This window comes from Chenopodium album, chromosome 10 (assembly GCF_948465745.1).
Source record: "Chenopodium album chromosome 10, dcCheAlbu1.1, whole genome shotgun sequence".
In the NCBI taxonomy this organism is placed as follows: Eukaryota; Viridiplantae; Streptophyta; class Magnoliopsida; order Caryophyllales; family Amaranthaceae; genus Chenopodium; species Chenopodium album.
The window spans coordinates 3,246,368-3,268,842 of NC_137843.1; the positions used below are offsets into that span (position 1 = coordinate 3,246,368).

At 36.7% G+C, this 22,475-nt stretch overlaps 6 protein-coding genes and 1 non-coding gene across 8 annotated transcripts; 5 read left to right on the forward strand and 2 right to left on the reverse strand.

Annotated features, from left to right (window-relative positions):
• The first annotated feature begins 450 nt into the window (after positions 1-450).
• On the forward strand, positions 451-1,875 carry LOC145563144 (uncharacterized). Its single transcript, XM_081623569.1, has 2 exons — positions 451-1,156; positions 1,433-1,875. The coding sequence occupies exons 1-2, from the start codon at positions 451-453 to the stop codon at positions 1,618-1,620; spliced, it is 894 nt and encodes a 297-aa protein (XP_081479695.1). The 3' UTR covers positions 1,621-1,875.
• A 981-nt stretch (positions 1,876-2,856) lies between these two features.
• Positions 2,857-5,253, forward strand: LOC145563145 (linamarin synthase 2-like). Its single transcript, XM_081623570.1, has 2 exons — positions 2,857-3,376; positions 4,113-5,253. Exons 1-2 carry the CDS (start codon positions 2,857-2,859, stop codon positions 5,072-5,074), a joined length of 1,482 nt encoding a protein of 493 aa, XP_081479696.1. The 3' UTR covers positions 5,075-5,253.
• Positions 5,254-5,907: 654 nt separating this feature from the next.
• LOC145562952 (uncharacterized) lies at positions 5,908-10,353 on the reverse strand. The gene has a single exon (XM_081623367.1). It carries the CDS (start codon positions 10,351-10,353, stop codon positions 5,908-5,910), a length of 4,446 nt encoding a protein of 1,481 aa, XP_081479493.1.
• A 2,093-nt stretch (positions 10,354-12,446) lies between these two features.
• On the forward strand, positions 12,447-16,952 carry LOC145563146 (putative pectin methyltransferase QUA2). Of its 2 annotated transcripts, none has more exons than XM_081623571.1 (9): positions 12,447-12,589; positions 13,060-13,818; positions 13,925-14,057; positions 14,663-14,903; positions 15,001-15,226; positions 15,365-15,540; positions 15,640-15,943; positions 16,174-16,312; positions 16,431-16,952. In XM_081623571.1, exons 2-9 carry the CDS (start codon positions 13,148-13,150, stop codon positions 16,584-16,586), a joined length of 2,046 nt encoding a protein of 681 aa, XP_081479697.1. In that variant the 5' UTR covers positions 12,447-12,589; positions 13,060-13,147; the 3' UTR covers positions 16,587-16,952. The 2 variants fall into 2 exon arrangements, with proteins under 2 accessions (XP_081479697.1, XP_081479699.1); XM_081623573.1 differs by having other exon boundaries at positions 13,082-13,818.
• Positions 16,953-17,684: 732 nt separating this feature from the next.
• LOC145563147 (molybdate transporter 1-like) lies at positions 17,685-19,335 on the forward strand. The gene has a single exon (XM_081623574.1). The coding sequence runs from the start codon at positions 17,685-17,687 to the stop codon at positions 19,143-19,145; it is 1,461 nt and encodes a 486-aa protein (XP_081479700.1). The 3' UTR covers positions 19,146-19,335.
• A 756-nt stretch (positions 19,336-20,091) lies between these two features.
• On the forward strand, positions 20,092-20,184 carry TRNAY-GUA (transfer RNA tyrosine (anticodon GUA)). The gene is made up of 2 exons: positions 20,092-20,128; positions 20,149-20,184. It is a non-coding gene; the product is annotated as a tRNA-Tyr (tRNA).
• A 354-nt stretch (positions 20,185-20,538) lies between these two features.
• Positions 20,539-21,715, reverse strand: LOC145562953 (uncharacterized). Its single transcript, XM_081623368.1, has 5 exons — positions 21,569-21,715; positions 21,373-21,477; positions 20,953-21,045; positions 20,798-20,865; positions 20,539-20,686 (listed from the first exon to the last, which is right to left on the reverse strand). The coding sequence occupies exons 1-5, from the start codon at positions 21,713-21,715 to the stop codon at positions 20,539-20,541; spliced, it is 561 nt and encodes a 186-aa protein (XP_081479494.1).
• Positions 21,716-22,475: the final 760 nt, after the last annotated feature.

Sequence of the window (22,475 nt, forward strand, 5' to 3'; positions counted from 1 at the left end):
GAAAACTTCCTTTTTATTCGCTTGTTTCCTTCTAGTATCCACCCAGGTATTGTATAGATGCTTACATAAAATACGCTACAATTTTTTTTTTTTTTTTGATATGCTCATCTTTCTATATATTAATCTACACATAAATTTTATACTCCATATATACTACTTAAATTGTACTCCGTATTGTATAATAATGCATATATCATATTTGTGCAATGAAAGTGATCAATGATAGAGGCAAACCAATTGTGCTTGTTAGATTGTAGTAGTGCGAAACACATATTTGTACATAATTACCACTTATACAGTCATTAAATTCAAAGAACAATACTGTACTATACATTTTAAATGACGAGCATAACAATTTTTGTTATATACGTAAATTTCTCTTTTCATGCATATATATACAAATTAAGTGAGGTATCCTAGCTAGCTTAGTTTCTTTATTACCTTGAACTGATGTATATTTTTTTTCTTCTCAAATCTATAAATTTTTGCATGCAGGTGTACGCTAATTGTCCACCACCTGAGGTTCACACTTCTCCCCCAGTTTACACCCCACCAATGGCTCCTACCACTCCCCCAACTCCTGCCACTCCACCAACCGCCACTCTTCCAACTCCCGCAACTCCACCAGTCTCCACCCCACCAATGGCTCCAACCACTCCCCCAACTACCGCCACTCCCCCAACCTACACTCCTCCCACAACTCCCCCAACCCCAGCCACCCCCCCAACAACTGCCACTCCCCCAGCAACCGTCACTCCCCCAACCTACACTCCTACCACTCCTCCCACAATACCCCCAACCCCCGCCACCCCACCAACTACTGCCACTCCTCCCACAACTCCTTCAACCCCCGCCACCCCCCCAACCTACACTCCAGCTACTCCTCCTACAACTCCAGCCACTCCCCCAACAACCGCAACTCCCCCCGCCACCCCCCCAACAACCGCTACCCCACCAATCTACACTCCGGCTACTCCCCCTACCACTGCAACTCCCCCAACTACTGCCACTCCCCCAACCACCTCTACCCCACCGACCTACACTCCAGCTACTCCCCCGACCACCACCTCCCCCCCACAACAAACTCCATCCTCTCCTCCGGCTACCTCTACTCCCCCAACTTACACTCCTACCCCAGCAACTCCTTACAACCACGGTATGTTATGTTACAGACTCTTTTAATTGAATTTTATTATATAAATCATATTGAAACATATTTACGGAGTAGTTAATTTAGACAGTGTAATTTGACTTCTAACTAATGTTTCAAAAAAAGTATTCAAGGAGAAAAAAAAAAAAATTGATTCGAATTGTTTGTAATATTAAATCTATTATTTAATCTTGCATTTCTATGACTATATAACTTTATTGTTAACGTTTTCAATTAACATAATTAAGGTAACATTGTTATATATGATTGTTATAATGTTAGGGTTCTGCCCAACGGAGTGCTTTAAGAGGTGTCAAGCTTCCCCTGCTTACGTCGGAAGGACAAGGATGTGTGTGAGGATATGCAGTCAATGTTGTATAGCCAACTCTAAATGTGTTCCCGGCCCTGCCGTCACTTGCCCTTCGTGGAACGACATCGTCTACCACGGTGTTACCGTCAAGTGCCCTTAAATGCAACATATATTAATCCACCAGACCACCACCACTTTGTTTCAACGTAAAACTACAATTTTACAATTATGTACCTCGCACGTACTATGTTAGCAACATAATTAACTTCTTGGAACTTCATTTTAGTTACTTCCATTTGCAATCCTTTCATATAATTAGTACGTCAAATTATATATACTTGTCAATCAAGGTGGTAATATGCACTAATTAATTGGAGATTATCTCAATTAATTATCCTATAGCAGTGCTCTTACTTCCTAGTTAGTCTGCTGTACTAGCTCTTGCTTTAATTTAAACAATAATTGAATGAAGTGCATGTACTTTTTCCTAACGTTTATCATATGGTCCAATTCCTATATTTCATATTTTTTTTCCTACTTGATTATTGTTAATCTAAATTAATTTAAGCTCAATTATATTTCAGAGGTTAAAATTGGCTGATTTTTAATCTGTATAATTGTGAAAATGTAGATTGATTAATTACACATGATGTACAACGAACTGACGACGTCTATGCAGTGAATATTTACATAGGGGACCAAGCAATAAAACATTAACCACATTTAAAAATCGACTAAAGTTTCATACAATGAAGAACACCCATCATATTTAATATATACCTTCGTGTCAAACTTATCTTCTCATTGTTAATGTCACTTTTGGACCATATGATGACCAAATGATATACAATAGTTAAACTTTAAAGTCTTGACTCACGAGTAATTACAATTTTAGTTATACAACCGGTTATAATCTGCTTGATTGATTGGGTTTGGTTCAACCCAGATTTTATATCTATTGTCATTTCGGTTTAAATTAATTGGATCTACCCTACATCGTATTGAGTAGGCGGCTGATGTCTATCAATATTAAAATCATGCGGCAATGGCAATGATTTGTGTCATTCGTCAATATTCGACAAGAATTACACTAATAAATAAAACAACGATGTTAAAGAAATTAAAACTAGCTAATTATGATTTAGATGACTACATAGAGGCAAGGAGATTCAAATGACTTTAACAACGCCGTGATTAAGATGAAAATATATTAAATTAGAGTAAAAACGACCTTCATTATTTTGTATCATACAGTCATACTCCATTATTGTTCTCTAATACTCTTTCATATACTATACAGTCTACAAGTATATATACACATAAATAGGGACTATATCTAAGCTAGAGAACCCTCAATTAAAACTTGAACAACCATAAAATTATATTGTTAGTAAATATGAATAACAAGCCTCATGCAATATGTGTAGCTTTTCCAGCACAAGGTCATTTAATTCCTATGATGCAATTAGCCAAACTTCTACAATCCAGAGGCTTCTACATAACCTTCGTCAACACCCACTTTAATCACAACCGTCTGATCAAGGCCAACAAGGGTTCATCACCGTCGGATGATGATGATGAGTGGGTCAACTGTTTTCCTGATTTCAAGTTTGAAAGTATGGATGATGGATTACCACCGTCCGATCGTGATGCAACCCAGGACCCTCCTACTCTATGTTATGCTCTACGTGACAATTGTTTGCCTGCTTCTCGTGATCTCTTGGCGAGGGTACGAGCCAAGACTGGTGTTCCTCTGATGACATGTGTCATTGCTGATGGGTTGTTGGGTGGTGTTGTTGAAGCTGCTAGAGAGATTGGTGTTCCGGATTTCCAATTATGGACTGCCTCTGCTTGTGGTTTCTTGGGTTATCTTTATTATCCTCAACTTCTTGAAAGGGGAATTATTCCCTTTAAAGGTTAGTAAATTTAATTGACTTTCGTGATTATTGTATGATCTAGAACCACCGTATTTATCTATGTATAAGTAATTAACGATTTGTGATTCCAAACCCACATTAATTAGTCAGTAATTAATGATTCAAGATTCCAACAAATAATAACTAGGAATGATAAGTGTTATACTAATTTGTTAATTAGGACTATAGTAAATAGGTGAATTGTACTATAGATAATGTGGAGTACTATAGATAATGTGTAATGTATGTAGTGGTGATTATTCAACCTTGTATTTTGTTGTATAGTGCATAAGTCTTTACATATCACAATCATGATAAGATGCAAAATAGTATTGAAAAACATATTTGAAATATTTAATTATGTTACACGTAAGATATGATAAGAATCTGATGATTTATTTAAACATTACATATGCAACCTTAATGTTTGGTCCTATGGAGTTCTTTTTGTTACTTTTCTTCACATAGAGACCAAAGAGTTTTAAAATATACAAACTGCTAATTTAAATTAAATAGTAGCTATATTTGACAACAAGTTTCATATAATTACAACTGATTGATTTTATGATTTTCAAAGTGCCATACGAATTTCAGTATTTTATCAATTTCACAATCATATAGTATTAAGGTTGTAAATAACTCAACGTCTAAGAAAGTTTAATAAATGTAATAACTAAATCTAAATCAGTATAGAGTGGAGTAAATCGGTCTAACTTTTATTTTATGATGGTGGTAGATGAAAACTACAAGCACGACGGAACCTTAAACATGCCAGTGAATTGGATCCCGGGCATGGAGAACATGCGCCTTGGAGATCTTCCTTCTCTTATGAGAATCACAGATGAAGATGAAATTCTTTTCACATTTCAAAAAGAACAAGTTCAAAGCTGTCTCAAAGCATCTGCCTTAATATTCAACACTTTCGATTCATTCGAGCAACGAGTTTTAGAGGCCATTAAATCCAATATATCCCCTCAAATCTACACAATTGGCCCACTTCCAATACTAGAACAAAAACATGTGCCTGAAAGCCCATTAAAGTCATTTCGGCCCACTTTATGGAAAGATGATATCCAATGTCTTGAGTGGTTGGCCCAAAAAAAGCCCAAATCAGTTGTGTATGTAAACTATGGTAGTGTTACTACAATGTCTAAGGAAAAGGTTGTGGAATTTGCATGGGGTTTAGCCAATAGCAAGCACCCATTCTTGTGGGTCCTACGTCCGGATGTTGTTAGCATGGAGGAATTTGAGTTATTGCCTAAGGAATTTTTTGATGAGATTAGGGATAGAGGATTGGTGGTGAGTTGGTGTCCACAAGAGCAAGTGTTAGTTCATCCCGCGGTTGGTGTTTTCTTGACACATTGTGGGTGGAATTCTTTGCTTGAGGCTGTGTGTAGAGGTGGTTTGCCTGTTATTTGTTGGCCGTTCTTTTTTGAGCAACCCACGAATTGTAGGTACGCTTGTTTGGATGATGAGTGGGGGGTTGGGCTCGAGGTGAATCAAGAGGTTAAGAGAACGGAGATTGAGTATTTGGTTAGAGAAGTGATGGATGGCAAGAAAGGGGAGAAGTTAAGAAAAAATGCTTTGGGTTGGCAACAGAAAGCTGAGGAGGCTACCAATGTTGGAGGTTCATCCTTTGATAATTTTGAGAGGCTTATCAAACAGGCTCTTCATCATTGTGATGCATCGATTAGTTAAAAAATGTGTGTTCAGCCTAGTTCAGTGACGAACTAGTGAGAATGTATACAAAATTTGAAAATCGCACTATAAGATCGATTTGTTATGTAATATGTGTATGAAATATGTGAATGCACTTATGTACAATGGCGGAGCCAGGATTTGTAATCCGGGGGGACAAACTTCAGATGTTTAATAAAATCGACAAAAATTTTAAGAAAAAAAGATGGTCACATAAATTGCGTAATATATATTTTTGTTATGGACAAGACAATTATTCTTATATGGCAAAAAAAGAGTTTTTATAAGTTTCATTGCATATTAAGAAAATTATCAACAAAAAAAGAATAATTTTTTGTTGGTGAACCCCAATTATAAGTTATGTGATCCCTAATAATTGAAAAATACGATTTATCAAATAATAAGCGTTTAAACAATATGAAAATAAATATAAAGGGATTTGGGTTACACTAAAAAAACAAACACAACTTTATTTGACTAATGAAATTATTACAATGTGTTCTGTAAAAATAAAATTAGAAATCTAGTTCCAAACACTATAAAATAAAAATTTTGAATTTAGGCACACATAATTAAAGAGATAAAAAATACAGAGATATGTATTCATTACAAATAGTTGAATAACACATTATTAATCATTATCAAAAAGGCGGTACTTGATTAAATAGTTAACTGAGAATAAAGTATATCAAAAAATTTATGGCTTTATTCAAGGCCCAACAACCACTAGACCATCCTCTAACTTTGTGACATATGTTGTTTATGTAATGTATATTTTTTTTTTTTTGGTGCAAACGAGAGGCAAAGCCCCGGGAAAAACAAAAACAAGAAGACTACGGGGGAATTAAACGTGGCATAGCCACACCTACTATATCATTATGTAAAATACGCCCTAGTGCTAGGGGGGGGACTTGAATCAACTGAAATTTGTTGTTCTGAATTACTCCTTGATTAGCTAGCCAATCTGCAGCTTGATTGGCTTCCCGGTATATATGCTTTACTTGAACCTCCCAGACTTGCAACTTGATTAGCTTCTTCCAGTGATTAACATCGTGAATGCACTCACCATTGTAGTTATCTTCTGCATTTGAAAGAATCTGCACTACTGCCATATTATCCATCTGTAATATTAGCCTTGTTATACCCATTTTCCTAGCCAACTCAAGACCATACTCTGCTGCTAATACTTCTGCCTTAAAGGCACTGCAGTGCCCAAGCTTCAAAGAGTACGCATACTTGAGTCTACCAGTGCAGTCCCTAATAATGCCTCCTCCACCAGCAGGGCCAGGCGAACCCTTAGCTGCTCCATCAGAATTTAATGCCATCCACCCATCTGGTGGTGCATTCCACTTAATAAAAGCCTCCCTCCTTGCAACAACTTGAGAATTATCAGTTACACTATCACCCATAACTCTCCACACTTCCTCAAACCTCTCCATGAGAAATTGTTTAACATCAATTGGGATTTCATGGTTTTTCCCAAAGGCAACAGCACACCTCCACCTCCAAATCCACCATATAACAATAGCAAAATATGTAGGCCAAATTTCAGGGGATAAATTATTACGATATTGTACCTTGATATTTCGAATTAGCCATTGCTGTAGACTACCACTACGAAAGTCAGAAGCATTTGCAGGACCTCCTACTTGACGCCACACTTCCCTAGCAGCTTTACAATCCCTTAAAACATGTAGAGTACTTTCTTCAACATTGGCACACATCTTGCAGCATGGGTCATCAGTCAAAGCTCTCTTAAAACGGTTAGCATTGGTCATCACTCTATCATGTAAAACCAACCAGAGCAACACTCGAATTCTTTGCTGAACTTTGAGTCTCCAAACTAGTTCCCAAGAACCATCATCTTGTTCCATATTATCATTTCTAATTATTTGAAGGGCTGATTTGATTGAGAATCTACCCTTAGGACCATTTTGCCAGTAGATGAGATCTCCTTGCTCCGGATTATTAATCAAGTTATGAGACTCAATTTCTCGCAAAATATCTTGTGGCAGCAGGTCAGCAAAGGCAGCCCACTTCCAACCAAGATTTTCATCCCACATTTCTGCCACAGTAGCTCCTTCAATGTCTAGAGGGATAATACCAATTGCCAGATCCCTTAGAGTCTTCGAGCTAGCCCATTTATGGTCCCAGAACAGAGTTTTTCTTCCATCACTAACTGCTACACGAGCTCCTGCAGCAATAATGTTGGCATTCTCCGTAATGCCTCTCCAAACGTTTGACATATTTGCTTTTGGTTCAAACATATCGACATCACATCTTCCCTTACAGTACTTGCTTCTTAAGACACAAGCCCATAAAGCATTTGGCTCGGTGAGGACTCTCCACCCAAGTTTTGTTAAAAAAGCCGAGTTAGCTTCCCTTGAAGTTCGAATTCCCAATCCACCCAAACTCCTTGGTTTTTGCAGATTCTCCCAAGAAATGAGGTGAATTTTCCTTTTCTCTTCATCCCCGCCCCAAATAAACCTTCTTGTACGTTTGTCAATATCATCACAAATTGTTCTTGGCATTCTTGCAGTTTGCATTGCATAGGAGGCCATTGTTGTGATGGTTGATTTTGCTAAAGTAATTCTCCCCGCCAAGGAAATATACTTTGATTTCCAACCCGACAACCTTCGATCAATTTTTTCACAAAGGTAACCAAAGGTATCTCTAGTAACACGGCTAGTTAGAGTGGGCATTCCCAAATAAGTACCTAAATCTTCTGTTTGATCAATCCCCAAAAACTCAGTGATATCATGACGCTGCCCCTCACTAGTATTTCCGGAGAAATAAATTCGTGACTTCGAGCAATTCATCTTTTGTCCTGATGCTGCACAGAATCGATCCAAGCATTGTTTTACCCAACTTGCCTGCTCCAAACTTGCCTCAGCAAATAAAATAATATCGTCTGCAAATGCAAGGTTTGACAATTGCGGCCCATTTCTACTAGCCCTTATTGGTTTCCAACGATTAAGAATAATTGACTCCTCAATTATTTGATTTAATCTCTCCATACAAAGTACAAAAAGATAAGGAGACAAGGGATCACCTTGTCTAATGCCACGCTTAGGAGAAAATGCTTGAGTGGGTTCTCCATTCCATAAAACACGCATAGAAGAAGTTGTTATACACTCCATAATCACATCAACAAGCAAAATAGGGAACCTAATTTCCATCAAGGTATCACGAATAAAGTCCCATCTCAACCGATCATAGGCTTTCTCAAAATCAATTTTAATAGCCATAAATCCTATTGCCCCTTGTTTATGTTTCATAGTGTGGATTACTTCTTGGACTACAACAATGTTATCCGTAATTTGTCTCCCCGGGACAAAACTAGTTTGTTTACTAGAAGTAAGATGAGGCATCATTGGTTTGATTCGATTAACAATAGCTTTCGTAATGATTTTATATGCAACATTACATAAGCTAATAGGGCGAAATTGAGAAGCTACCTCTGGATTGTCGACTTTTGGGATGAGAACCAAGAAAGTATCATTTAAATTATTCGGCATTCCTTTCCCATTGAGCACATCAAAAACGAGAGAGTACACATTCTTTGCTACAAGGTCCCAATTCTTCTGAAAAAATAAAACTTGGAAACCATCCGGACCCGGAGCTTTGAGAGCACCCATTTCCTTAATAACTCTATCAATTTCACACTTGATGAATGGCCTTGTTAAATTATTCCAGTCATGAGTAGTAAATTCTGGAAAAATGTCACGGGGTAGGTCCTCATGAGGTTGTTCATCCTCACTGTCAAATAATGTCTTGAAATAATTAACAATATTATTTTGGACCTCCTCTTTGTCTGTTAACCATTGACCATCATTGCTTTCTTTAATTGCAGAAATTTTGTTGCGCCATCTATGAGCTATAGTACTTAAATGAAAGAACGTAGTGTTACGATCCCCGTCTTTTATCCACTCCACCCTAGATTTTTGATACCATAGCAATTCTTCTTGAGCAAGAACTTCATCTAACTCCACCCTTAATTTAGACTCGAGTTTGATCAAATCCCGAGCCTTTTGGAGAGCAAGAGCACGCTGTACACCAGCTATACGTGCCATGAGATTGCGTTTCTTCTTAAATATGTTGTGAAACGTCGATTTATTCCATTCTTGAAGCTCTTCTGCAAGTTGTTGGAGATTTGGCATAAGAGGCTCATCTTTTTTCCACTTACTTTCAACAAAATCACGAAAGTTTTCATGAGTCATCCAAGCCGCTTGGAACCTAAACGGCCTATTTATTTCAGCAAGGGGTGCAAAACCATTAGGGGCAATGATGATAGGACAGTGATCGGATTGAATAGCCGGAAGATGTTTAACTGCTGCATTAGGGAACCGTAGACTCCACTCTCCATTACAAAGAGCTCGGTCTAGTCGAGCACTCTGCCAAGTCTCTACAGAGTTACCCCTTGACCAAGTATGAGATGCTCCACTAAATTCAATTTCAAGAAGGCCTACATCCTCCACCCACTCGTTAAATCTAGCAGATCTTCTAGTAGTTTCAGCACAACTAGAACTTCTTTCCCATCGGAATCTCGTGTCATTAAAGTCCCCTGCTAACAACCATGGCACATTATTATTAGCAGCAAACTCCTTTAAAATTCTCCAAAGTTCTTGTCTTTTTGTAGGATCTGGACTACCATATACTGCTGAAAAATACCATGGTATACCATCTACTCGTTTAATTTCCATGGTAATAAATTGATTATGCTTATAGATAGGCTCTATTGTAACTAATTCCCTTTTCCAGAAAATCCATATTCCACCAGAAAATCCCTGTGCATCCACCCTGGTATGTCCATTATATCCAATAATACTAGCAATTTTGTCAGCTTGCGCCCCTCCCATATGTGTTTCCACGAGAGCAACCACATTTGGTTTATTCACTCTAATAATTTCTTTAAGTGCAGAAATAAATTCTCTACTTCCTGCTCCTTGTACGTTCCAAATCATACAAGAGATTGGCAGTGAGTTTGAGGCAAGATTAGCAAGGTTTATATTCATGGTATCAATTGAGTAATTTGGATTACTTAAATAAGCTTCTTGGATCAATCGAATAATTCGATTAACTTCAACAGGAATTTGGAGGTACACCACTAATTCCGGTGGCTCCGGCACTGGTTCCATCCATGTCTCCACTCGAACCTCCATGATATGCGTCAGGGGGTCGGCTGTGGTCATGTAGGGAGAGTCCATTGGTTGCCCCACAAATAGAGTTTTCTCCGGGGGGATTGCATGGGAAATCACATTGGTGCTGTAAAGGTCCATAGCTACTTAAAGTCCCTGTTTCCTCTGTTTCGACTACTATAGTGCCTTCTTGGATTGACTTCGAGGGGGTGGCTTCGATGGGGCTTTCTGTTTCAATCGTTGAGTTTTCCTTTCCAGTACACTGAAATTGGCTTTTATTAGCTATTGGGTTTGTTTTTGGAAATTCGTTGTCAATTTGCTTCAAAGGAGTTTGCTTTTGGGAAGGATTCTTTTGTGAAATATGTAATGTATATAAATGTATTAACTATACCTTTTTATGCAAACAAAAATATTTTTTTTTCTTTTTTTCTGAAAATGGGGGGAAAGTTGTCCCCCCTGTTCCTATAGTGGCTCCGCCACTACTTATGTACCGCGATTTTTTCTATTATTATTGATTTTTATATGGTATTATACAAGATTGTGTAATGTATTAGTATTTTACTATTTTATATCAAATGTTTATTTTGCATAAATACTCAAAACCCAATTAAAATTATTGAAACATGCAAAATCAAAACATTACATATGATACGCGTATTAAAATTCGCAAATGAGAACAAGTGGTGTGGTGGCGCAGTTGGCTAGCGTAGGTCACATAACTTCTGAGTAATCCAGAATTCGAGCCTCTCTCTCCCCAATTTTTGTTAAATTCATCTTGCTTTTCAGCAGAATTCTTGTACTGATAAGCTTTGGAATTGAAAATTTATACTCCGGCAATGTTGCGAGTGTCTTTAATGCGCAACATGTGAAGAATAAATTTAGACAGAGAACCTAGATCTGCCTCCCATTTACTAGGAATTATTAGTGTAACACCAAATACAAGTGGTTTAAAATTTTTAATGATTAAGTTTACATGGATCTTGCTAACGAGCGACCCGTGGCGTTAGTTAAGGAATAATTTTATTAGTTGAAAGAGTATTAAGTTAGGAATGCATAACAAAATCACACGTCGTTCGGTGTAATTAATGTTATTTTTACTCTAATATTTCCACTTTTAATTCTCTTATCTAACGCCCCGGGGGCGCCCATTAGCTTTTGTCAGTTTACATAAATGCTTCAATCATCTAATTTACCTAGAAAAATTAACAATTGATACCTAGAATACTAAAGATATTAATGTTCAAAATTTATATTGAAAATAAATAGCCAATTTTCCGGTTGTTAGTTTTATAGATTTTTTTTTTTTTTTAATCTTCTGTACATGCTAATTTAGTATGTAAATTGAGCTACCGAAAAATTGTAAATAGAGCAACAACTTTATCTAGCCAACATGTCTTTTTCATAATAAAATCAACAATTATAATGTTTACGGCCCTATTTGGCGGTAGCGTTTAAGGTAGCAATTAGCGTTTGGACCAAGTCAAAACACTAGTAGGAAAAAATAAATGGTAAAGGTAGTGTTTTATGTAGCGGATAGCGGTAAATATAGCGTTTTATGGCGCGTTAGTGGTAAAGGTAGCGTTTTATATAGCGGATAGTTGTAAAGGTAGTGTTTAAGTAGCTTTTGTTAAACGTTGAAAATATTAGCATTTGAAAGGTAGCGGGTAGCGTTTGATAAATTTTGTTTACTTTTTGATTGTTATGCATGTCTTTTTATTGTATTAACACTTCAACCGCTATTTTTGTCAACACTCATATTATTAACCGCTACATTGACAGCTACCCTCTACCCACTAGTAATTGATCTAACTACTCGCTACTTTAACAACTACATGCTACTCGACCGCTAAAACTACCCATTATCGCTAGTTCTACCAAACAAGACCTACATATAACGAGAAGGCATGCCATTTTCGTAATACAATTAACTACTACATATAATAAAAAGTTGTTGATTTATTTACATGGATAATGATAAATATACCCCTTAGGCTATAAATATAGTTCAAAAAATGAAATTAAGTTGAAAATTCATGACAAAATCACTAATCGATGTGATTAATGTTAATCTATACTCAATATTTCATTCTTAGCTTCTTTTACATCGTCCTAAATTCATCATTTTCCTATTACACAATTAGCATTATTTTCTAAATTGACACACAATTAGCATATATTTTCTATTTATGTGATGAAGTTAGATTTTCTCGAAACAGAAGTAGGGAGTAATAGAAGTCACAAATCATAGATTCATACTCTCACTCGTTATATTCAACTCCTATTGCTAAACACTAGCGTATAGCGACTGCCGACTTTTCATAAGAGCGCCACCCATTGCACCGTCCCTCACTTCTTTAACGTCTTTTTGAAACTACAGGTTTCTTCTTCATCCTTCTTCATTATCGTTTATTTTTCCATACAAAATTTAAGATCTTGTTAACTACCTCAATACTAAATTACTAATTCAATCACTACAACTTTACTTTCGCCCATTTACTAATTTATTATTTGATCTGCTTAATTCTTCCCTCGTTTGATTTGATCCAACTTCTTTAAATGTCAATTGTTGAATTATTTACTTGTACTTGTTGCTAACCTGCTTTTGTTTTGGATTAATATTCAAATTCTGTATTATTAGCTTGTTAGAATCAAAATCTAACAAATTCCCATTATTTAGAGTAAGACGATTCATAATATGGTATTAACAAGTTCAGTTTTTGAATTGCTAGCTATATACACAATTTAGGGTTTATATGATGCTGTTTTAATAGTTGCTTATTCAGAATATATGAACTGGATCAATTGAGATCAAATGAGCTGTTAGATCAGTACTGAATCACAGGACAGTTTGCTTTTTTCTGTTTTTCAGCTTTTGGTAGGATTGTCAACTCTGGAGTGTAACAGATTAGTTCTGTAGGAGAATAATCACTGATCAATGGTAGGCCCACACAATCGAGCCGGATCTAGTGGACGATTACGGGAGGCTGACCTTGTTGTTGGTGATTTAGAGAATGATATAGCAAGGAAGAAAAATAAAGAGAAGGGCGATTCGTGTAAGGCGAGCATTTCTGATTATGTATGTAATGCAGTTGATGATCATTGTTTTGGAGTAGAAAAAGTTGGTGGTGGGAATGGAAAAGGAAAATTGCAGCATAATTTATGTAGTTTTGTTCTTAAGCTAGCTGTAGCTCTAATAGCATTCTTTGTGCTTCTTACATCTATTAGACGGATGGTTTCTATCACAAATAAACCATTACGCGTAGATAACGCTGCTGGTGGTTACTGGTGGATACAGCTCCAAGAACAGCTCATTTCTGACTTTTCAGATATTCAAGAGCTTTCTCTTGGCTCCTCAAGGGTCAAAGAAATCGAGTTTTGCTCTCAGGAGTTTGAAAATTATGTGCCTTGCTTTAACACTTCTGAAAATGCTGGGAACTCCTACTTGGAACGTCAGTGTGAAAGGGGTTCAAGGCTGAATTGCGTGGTTCTTCCACCGAGGAATTATAGGTTGCCTCTTAGGTGGCCTTCTGGTAGGGATGTGATTTGGTATGCTAATGTGAAGATTTCTGCTCAAGAGGTTTTGACTTCTGGAGCCGTGACAAAGAGGTTAGTGGGGGGAGGAGGAGCTTTTTGTATTTCTAGTTTACATAGCTTACAATCAGTCTTTAGTGAAGACGTGAAGTGTATTTATGTCCTATAACCTGTGTTGCAGGTTGATGATGTTGGAAGACGACCAGATATCATTTCGTTCAGACTCTCTCATGTTTGATGGAGTTGACGACTACTCACATCAAATTGCAGACATGATTGGTCTCAGAAGTGTGTCTGACTTCAATCAAGCAGGAGTAAGTTCCAACCCCTATTCCCCACAATATCGTAGCTATCAAAGTTTCTGCTGTATGTTAGTAACGCTTCCTCTCAAGTAAAATCATATGAGACTTGCTTGAACTTTTAGAAGGAAAAATCCTCTGCCTACAATAAAGAGTAAGTTGAAAAATGTGATAGTTAGCTTTCGATGATTCAGCATGTAACTTTGGTTTTTTCTGTAGCTGGAATCAAACAATATTGTTTATATGTTGGAGAGGATGTAGATGTACTCCTCAATATTTTGGCTGGCACTGATCAATGATAACATCTTGAATGTGTCAGGCAGTATCATATTTTTTGTCAAGTCTTCACAGTTGCAAGGTGTTGGAGTGATTTTAAATTTCTACTCTATCTTAAATATTAATGATTGACTAATTCAGTATATGAAAGATTGTTAAACTGCATTACTGATACCACTACCTTTCTGGCTAATGTAATCAGTTCTTTTTCTCTGTGTAGCTGAAAAAAACTTTAAACAAATTTGCATGGCTTATTGTTAACTTTTACTCCGTAGCTGTTAGTCCAATATGAACAGATTCCTGCCCTATAAATTTAACTTTTTTCTGTTAATCTTGTCTTCCAGATAAGATCTGTTTTGGACATTGGGTGTGGCTATGGTAGTTTTGGCGCCCATCTCTTTTCACGAAATTTGTTGACGATGTGTATTGCAAATTATGAACCTTCTGGTAGTCAAGTTCAGTTAACACTTGAAAGAGGTCTCCCTGCAATGATTGCTTCCTTCAGTTCAAAGCGGCTGCCTTTCTCATCACTTTCCTTTGACATGTTGCATTGTGCGAGATGTGGTATTGACTGGGATGAAAAAGGTAATCATTACCCCCTTCCCCTGGCCAAAAAAAAAAAAGACTCTGAAGAGTAGACTCCTTGGATGAAAAAAAAGACCTAATATGTCTTGTTATGCAGATGGGATTTTTCTAGTTGAAGCTGACCGACTTCTGAAGCCGGGAGGGTATTTTGTCTGGACTTCACCGGTTGCTGGTATGCATGGATCACATGAAACCAATGAAAATCAAAAGAAATGGCAATTTGTCCTTCAATTTGCAGAAAGTCTATGCTGGGATATGCTATCACAGCAAGATGATACAGTTATCTGGAGAAAGACCACTCAAAGAAATTGTTATGCTCACAAGTAATTTCTCTGTCTCCAAGAATGATGTTTCACAATAGAGTTGCAGCGAGCAATTAGATGTGATAATATGAATTCTACCGTATAAAATTTTCATGCTTTTGTTGATCTTTCTATGTTTTTGTCTTGTGTTTCATCCAGGAAGCATAGTTCAAACCCTCCTATCTGTGAGAAGAACTATGATGTTGAATCTCCGTACTATCAACCCCTCCATATATGCATAGGCGGAACTCGTAGTGAAAGATGGATTCCAATTGAACAACGCACAGCTTGGCCCTCTAGAGCAAGTCTAAATTCTAGTGAAATTAGGATGTATGGTATGTTATCAAACTCTTCCTTTTATAATATATAATCCTTAGGTTGAAGCAGTGTTGTTTCATCAGAATCATCACTGAGCATTTCTTTATATGTAATAGGTGTCCTTCCCGAAGTGTTTGCTGTGGACTCCCTGAAGTGGAAGTCAGCAATTCAGGAATATTGGTCTTTATTGTCACCCCAGATATTCTCTGATCATCCAAAGAGACCCGGTGACGAGGATCCCTCACCACCTTTTAACATGCTTAGGAATGTATTGGACATGAATGCTCAGTTTGGTGGATTTAATCATGCCTTGCTGGAAGCAGGGAAAAATCTGTGGGTCATGAATGTGGTTCCTATGACTGCAGCTAACTCACTCCCCTTGATCCATGACAGAGGATTTATAGGCACATCCCATAATTGGTAGGTGTTAACCTTTGGGTGATGAAAACTTCTTTGTTGATATGCAATAGGGTATCTCTTTGCTTTGGAAACCATATACATAATTCACATTTGATAGTATGCCCTTTATGACTGATTATTGCTGAGACTGATTTGTGGATTCACTGTGCAAAATTGATTTTAACGATCCTTTTTAAAAATTCTGACTGCAATTTTATTTATTTATTTATTTTTATTTTTTTCGATTCAAGGTGTGAAGCTTTTCCATCATACCCAAGATCTTATGATATGATCCATGCTGATGGACTGCTATCACTTGAGACACATCAGCATCAGAAGTGCACAATGCTTGATCTCTTCTTAGACATAGACAGACTCCTTCGTCCAGAGGTATGCTGAATGCACATTTTTTATCATGAATTGTGATGACTATATGTTTTTCTTGCTATTCTCTTAACCTAAAAATATTGGCCACTGTCCACTGGTACTGAAAATTTTCCCTTCCCAGGGTTGGGTTATATTCCGTGACACACCTTCAATGATTGAACTAGCTAGAACACTTGCGACAAGATTTAGATGGGATGCCCGGACTGTAGATGTGGAAGCAAATATTGATGAGAGAGTACTCATATGCCGTAAGCCCTTTCCAGGGGACAAAGTATGAACATATGATGTTGCTCCTCTTTCATAGCCTGATAGTGTTTGGTTTGATTATGTTGCTGTGGTCACCAAGGACCATATGGGAAGACAGAGATAGTTCTGTATGTGCCTCTGTTGGATTCCTAACTAATGTATAGACTATAGAGATACTAAACTTGTATTCTTTTGGGGATAGGAGCAGATGGGAAATTGCTGATAGCTAATTTATTACATTAAATTTTACCGCGTAGAGTGCGGGCGGGAAATTTGAACATTTTTTTTGAGAATATGAAGTCAGATATGTATTGTTGAATAAAAGTAAACTATGTATGTTGTATACGGAGTAATGTATTATTTTGAAGTATACAGAAACAGATTGAACATTCTTTAACTCTATCTTTTCCTTTCCTGTGTCATCAGTTTTTTTTCACAGTTCTGTCATATATAATTTCATCAGTTCTAGATGATGCTACCCGTGACCCTTGTTGCTGTACTGCATATTTTAGTGGATAATGTACTTAATAAAGACTGAAATTGAAGTAAATGTCAGCAAGCTTAAATCAAATATCTAATTATACATCCGTCTGTACCTAAAATAAGTTACATCTGGGGTTTTTCTAAGCGATGTGTGCCTGAACGCAACCTGTATGTAGAGGCCCCACAAACAAGGTGCCAATTAACAGTTAAATGGCATCTTATCCCTACTTTAAGTCCGTCTCTATCAATCGTTCAAAAACAAGTCCATCTCTATCAAAGAAGTTGACATTTGCACCAAAAAATAAAACAGAGGGAATAAAACAAATGGCAAAAATGAAACAAAAAGTATTGAAATTGTCTTCTGAATTGAAGCCTAACGCACTTGAATACTCATGCAGTGGAGATTAGAGAATATATTTCACAAACATCATTTCTCCAAAAAAGAACTACCTATGAAGTCTCCATCAAATTTAGAAATCACCTCCCCCACAAGATTAGGACTGACATCAATTTGCCCTTATTTTATAGGTCCAATCCCAACATAAATGACCCCTGATACCTCTAAAAGACAAATAAAGATTACATTTTAAACTCATACTGTATAAATAACAACAAAAAAAAGTGTTCCTTCTCAAAAACAAAGCAGATGGAACCCCAAATTCATCAGCAACTTTCAGAAAACTTAAACCATCAAATCCAAGAAAACCCAACTCCAGACCCAATTCACCAGAAATTTCCCTACAATTTCTGGGGTACCCTTAAAGAAAACCTCAGTTTCAGGTCAAAATGGGGGGAATTGAATGGTGCAATGGGAGATTTGGGCACTTATATCCCAATAGTGTTGGCCTTAACATTGTCAAGAAATCTTGATTTGGGTACTACCCTTATATTTACAGGTATTTACAACATTGTTACTGGTGCAATCTATGGAATACCAATGCCGGTTCAACCTATGAAATCAATTGCAGCAGTTGCTATTGCTAATCCAGATTTTGGGATTCCAGAGGTTATGGCAGCAGGGATTTGTACAGCTGGAATTTTATTTGTATTGGGTGTTACACAATTAATGCAGCTTGTTTATCTGTTAATTCCTTTATCTGTTGTTAGAGGGATTCAGGTTTCACAAGGGTTGAAATTTGCAATGGCTGCTGTTAAGTATATAACAAAAGAACAGGATTTTGCAAAGTCTAAGAGTGTAGGTGACAGGCCTTGGTTGGGTTTGGATGGTTTGTTATTGGCTATTGTTTGTGCGTGTTTCATCATTCTTGTGAATGGGGCTGGAGAGGATAGACAGAATGGTGGTGGGTGTGACTTGGAATCGAGTGGCGAACACGGGGCCGGTGTTGGTGGTGGTGATGAGATGGAGAGGAGGAGGGGTTTGGGAAGTAAGGGTTTTAGGAGGGTTTTGTATTCACTTCCAAGTGCTGTTATGATCTTCTTGTTAGGGGTAATTTTGGCATTTGTAAGTGGACCTAAAGAAGTGTTCAAGGGTTTCAAATTTGGACCTTCTCCTATTCATGTTATAAACATCTCTAAGGAGTCTTGGAAACAAGGGTTCATCCAAGGTACAATCCCACAATTGCCTTTATCTGTGTTAAACTCGGTTATTGCGGTTTGTAAGTTGTCATCAGACCTTTTTCCGGGGAAGGATTTTTCGGCGACATCACTTTCTGTGACTGTTGGAATGATGAACTTAGTTGGGTGCTGGTTTGGTGCCATACCAACTTGCCACGGTGCTGGAGGTCTCGCGGGCCAATATAAGTTCGGGGGGAGGAGTGGAGGGTGTGTAGCCCTTTTGGGCACGGGAAAATTGGTAATTGGTGTTGTTTTGGGGAGTTCAATTGTCAAAATATTAGACCAATTTCCTGTTGGAGTCTTAGGGGTGTTACTTTTATTTGCTGGCCTAGAGCTCGCTATGGCTTGTAGGGATATGAACACGAAAGCCGAGGCGTTTGTGATGCTTTTGGTGACTGCTGTAACCCTGGTAGGATCAGGGGCGTCACTTGGGTTCTTATGTGGGATTATCGCTCATTTTCTCCTTAAGTTGAGGATCTTGGACAGGCCACAATCTTTTCCTAGATTGTGGATGGAAAGAAATTCATACTAGAAAACTGGTGAAAGTAGTATATTGGAGTCTCTTGTTTTCTTGTTGGATAGCCATCGCTCTAGTGAATTTTGGATTGTCGTTTCAAGCTAACAATTTAATCCTTTTTTATCGTATGATAATCTCAAATTTAACAAAAAATAATATTTGACCAGTGCTAGAAAGCATAATGTTGATACAATTTATTTGTGTGTTATATTATTTTTATGTGTGAGATGTATGTTGATTGATGAATTTATTTGATTATTGATTTCTGTTTCAATAATCCGCTTACGACCTTTTGCTTTCTGGTACTGATGTGCTAAGGTCCATATGAAAAAAAAACGAGATACTGTATTGATTTGTTTTTGTTGTGATGACCAAATAGATTATTAGAATGATCTTAGCTTGATTAAGACGTGGCAATTATAAAATTGTGATATAGCTAATGCTGATCTAACTCGATAAATATACATACATAAATTTTATTAGATTAAATATTATTAAATGCATGTAATTTATATATAGGTACATGCATTAATTTAAAAAAATACATGTAATTGGTAAGAGTACTACATTAAAAAATAAATAAATAAAAGGCAAAAGCTAATGAGCGCCTCTGGGGGCTTGGGCGTTAGAGTAAAACTAACATTTATTGCACTGAAAGCCGTGTGATTTTGTTATGCATTTCTAATTTAATACTATTTCAATCAATATAATTATTCCTTATCTAACGCCCCACGCTACGGGACGCTCGTTAGCAAGATCCTAAAAATAATAATATTGGTACCAATTGATCACTAAAACAAAAAAACGAAACAAGTAAAATAAAATAAAAAAAACAAATCATGATGTGATTCGTATCTACACTAATCAAGATTAATTAAATGTTAAAAATTTAACTTCCATAAGCTGACATAAGCAACATTCTATGTTAAGTAGAGGACTGTAGTGGATGGCAGCACAATATCCGACCTTAGCTCAGTTGGTAGAGCGGAGGACTGTAGTGGGTATACCCTGACAGATAATCCTTAGGTCGCTGGTTCGACTCCGGCAGGTCGGATATTTTCAATTAAAATCAAATTCACTTTTTTTTCAGTTTTCTCACTTTTTTTTTTCCAGCAGTATTTGGTTTAGGGTAGCGCAATTGTGATTTGTGGCTATAACTTGGTTTACTTATCCTATCCTAATTCCATCATATCATAAACATATTTGGTAAACCATAACTCTAGATTATAATAAAATCCGATCAATTTATAGTAGTATATAATATTCATACATACATAATATTTGTGTATAACCATTATAATATTATATTGCACACGGTCCATCTCTTCATTCTTCCATCAATGGGAAGATTGTACAATACATGATCCTCGGCCTGGCCTCCAACTCTCCAAGCTAAGCTGCATTATTATTATTTACTAATGTCGTTATTTTCAGAGTTTGGAACTGAATTAAAGAGAAATTTCTTCATGGTCTTGTACAGTACTTTGGGCTTCTCTATGTTGATAGCATGCCCTGCTTTCTCAACTATGACTAGTTCCGCGCTTTCACCTATATGCCTACACATATAGACAGACCATAAGAGAGACCGAATAAGTAAATAAAACATGTTAATTAACATGGGATGCACTGAAAATTTGACATTGATGCAACAAGATAATAATACGTACCTTTTTAATCTATGAGCAAGCTCTATTGGGAACACCTGATCGTGTTTCCCCCATATGATCAATGTGGTCTACACCAACACGAGTAACAATGACATGATCAGCTTTTTGGATGAGTACAACAATAATGAAAGATAAAAAGTTGTGCATTTGGTTACCTTATTAATCTTAGAAAGGTTAGCAAGTTTTCTATCCTTATGCAAGGCTTCTATCAACTGTTTTCTTTGCTCCCGGTTTTCTGTGCACATCACCTGATGAAACGCGCAAGGAAGTTTAGTTTAAGTAAGTTTTCAAGATTTACTCCAAACTTGAATAAAAAAAGCTAGTAGAAAAACTCTGGCAATCTTCAAATTTGTATCACAAATGAAGAGAACTCATGTTTTGGGACAATAAAATCACTACTTCCTACACAATATATCAACCAAAATGCACAAACTTTTTTACTTCTAGTCATCTTTCTTTTTCAAAAATAGCGAAATCTAAATAGGCCATCATAAAGGGATTTCACACACACAATGACCCGTGTAAAAAAATAAAATAAATAATAAAATAAATAAAAATAAAATTGAAAAAATGACCTCAGTAACCGAAGTTCCAGAAAAGCGGGATCGTTGTTGCCAAACATATTCAGCAAGAACAACACTACACGGCCATAGAAACATACCATACTCCTCTCTCATATTCTACAAATATTACATAATACAATAATCAGAGTAAAATTTTCAAATTAATAGTAGCAGTAAAAATATGAGATGATAAGTGACAATTCAGTACCTCGATGATTTGAATAGTGAAGCCATGATTATCATCGGCGGATTCGCCGAAATTATGGAGAGATAAGGTAGTCATTAGGTCATCTTCCGGCGAAACGGCGGCCGTTTCAGCTGCGTTGTTGCCGTCACACTCCCGTTTCAGGGGCATTTCAACCGGAGATAGTATTATTACGGAGTAACCTTTAATTTTACCACAATAAAATTCGGTGTAGCTTAAGAGAAAATAAAGTTTTATCCATGTGATATGTTTATCGGGGAAAATGGATTAAACTGCTACTCGAGGTAACAGTTTGACTGCTACTTTAGGGTGATTAGTTGGGGCGGTATTTGTATCTTAATCGGTGAATCAATTTAATAACAGTGCGTCTTGTGTGCGGTTGACCACATTATGTGGCCACTTAAAAAAGAACGAAGTAATTCTTATAACACTGACCCAGTAACCCTTGTAATATTGACCAAATAACCCCTAAGTAACTCCTATAACACTGACAAAATAATCTTTGTAAAACTGAACAAGTAACCCCTATCACACTAACGAAGTAATTCTCATGATGAATGGCCACACCGTGTGGCCAGCCACTTATAAGACTTTGTGATTTACTAAAAATAAGTTTTAATAGTGGTTTTGCTCCATGATAAATGAAACTTGTTTATCTGTTTCATTTATCATGGAGATTAATTGAAGTGATCTTGTGATTTCTTTAAACTAGAGCGTACATGTACTTTAATACACGGGATATACTACATATTATATTTGAAAGAAAACTCCTTATAAAAATTGTGTGATGGGTAGTTATTGATGTTTTTAAAAAAAAAAATATATGAAATGCGTATATTTTAAACATTGGGGATTTGAAAGATTGTGGTAAAGTGTTGCAAAATTGACTCTTAGTAGATGTTCTCATGTA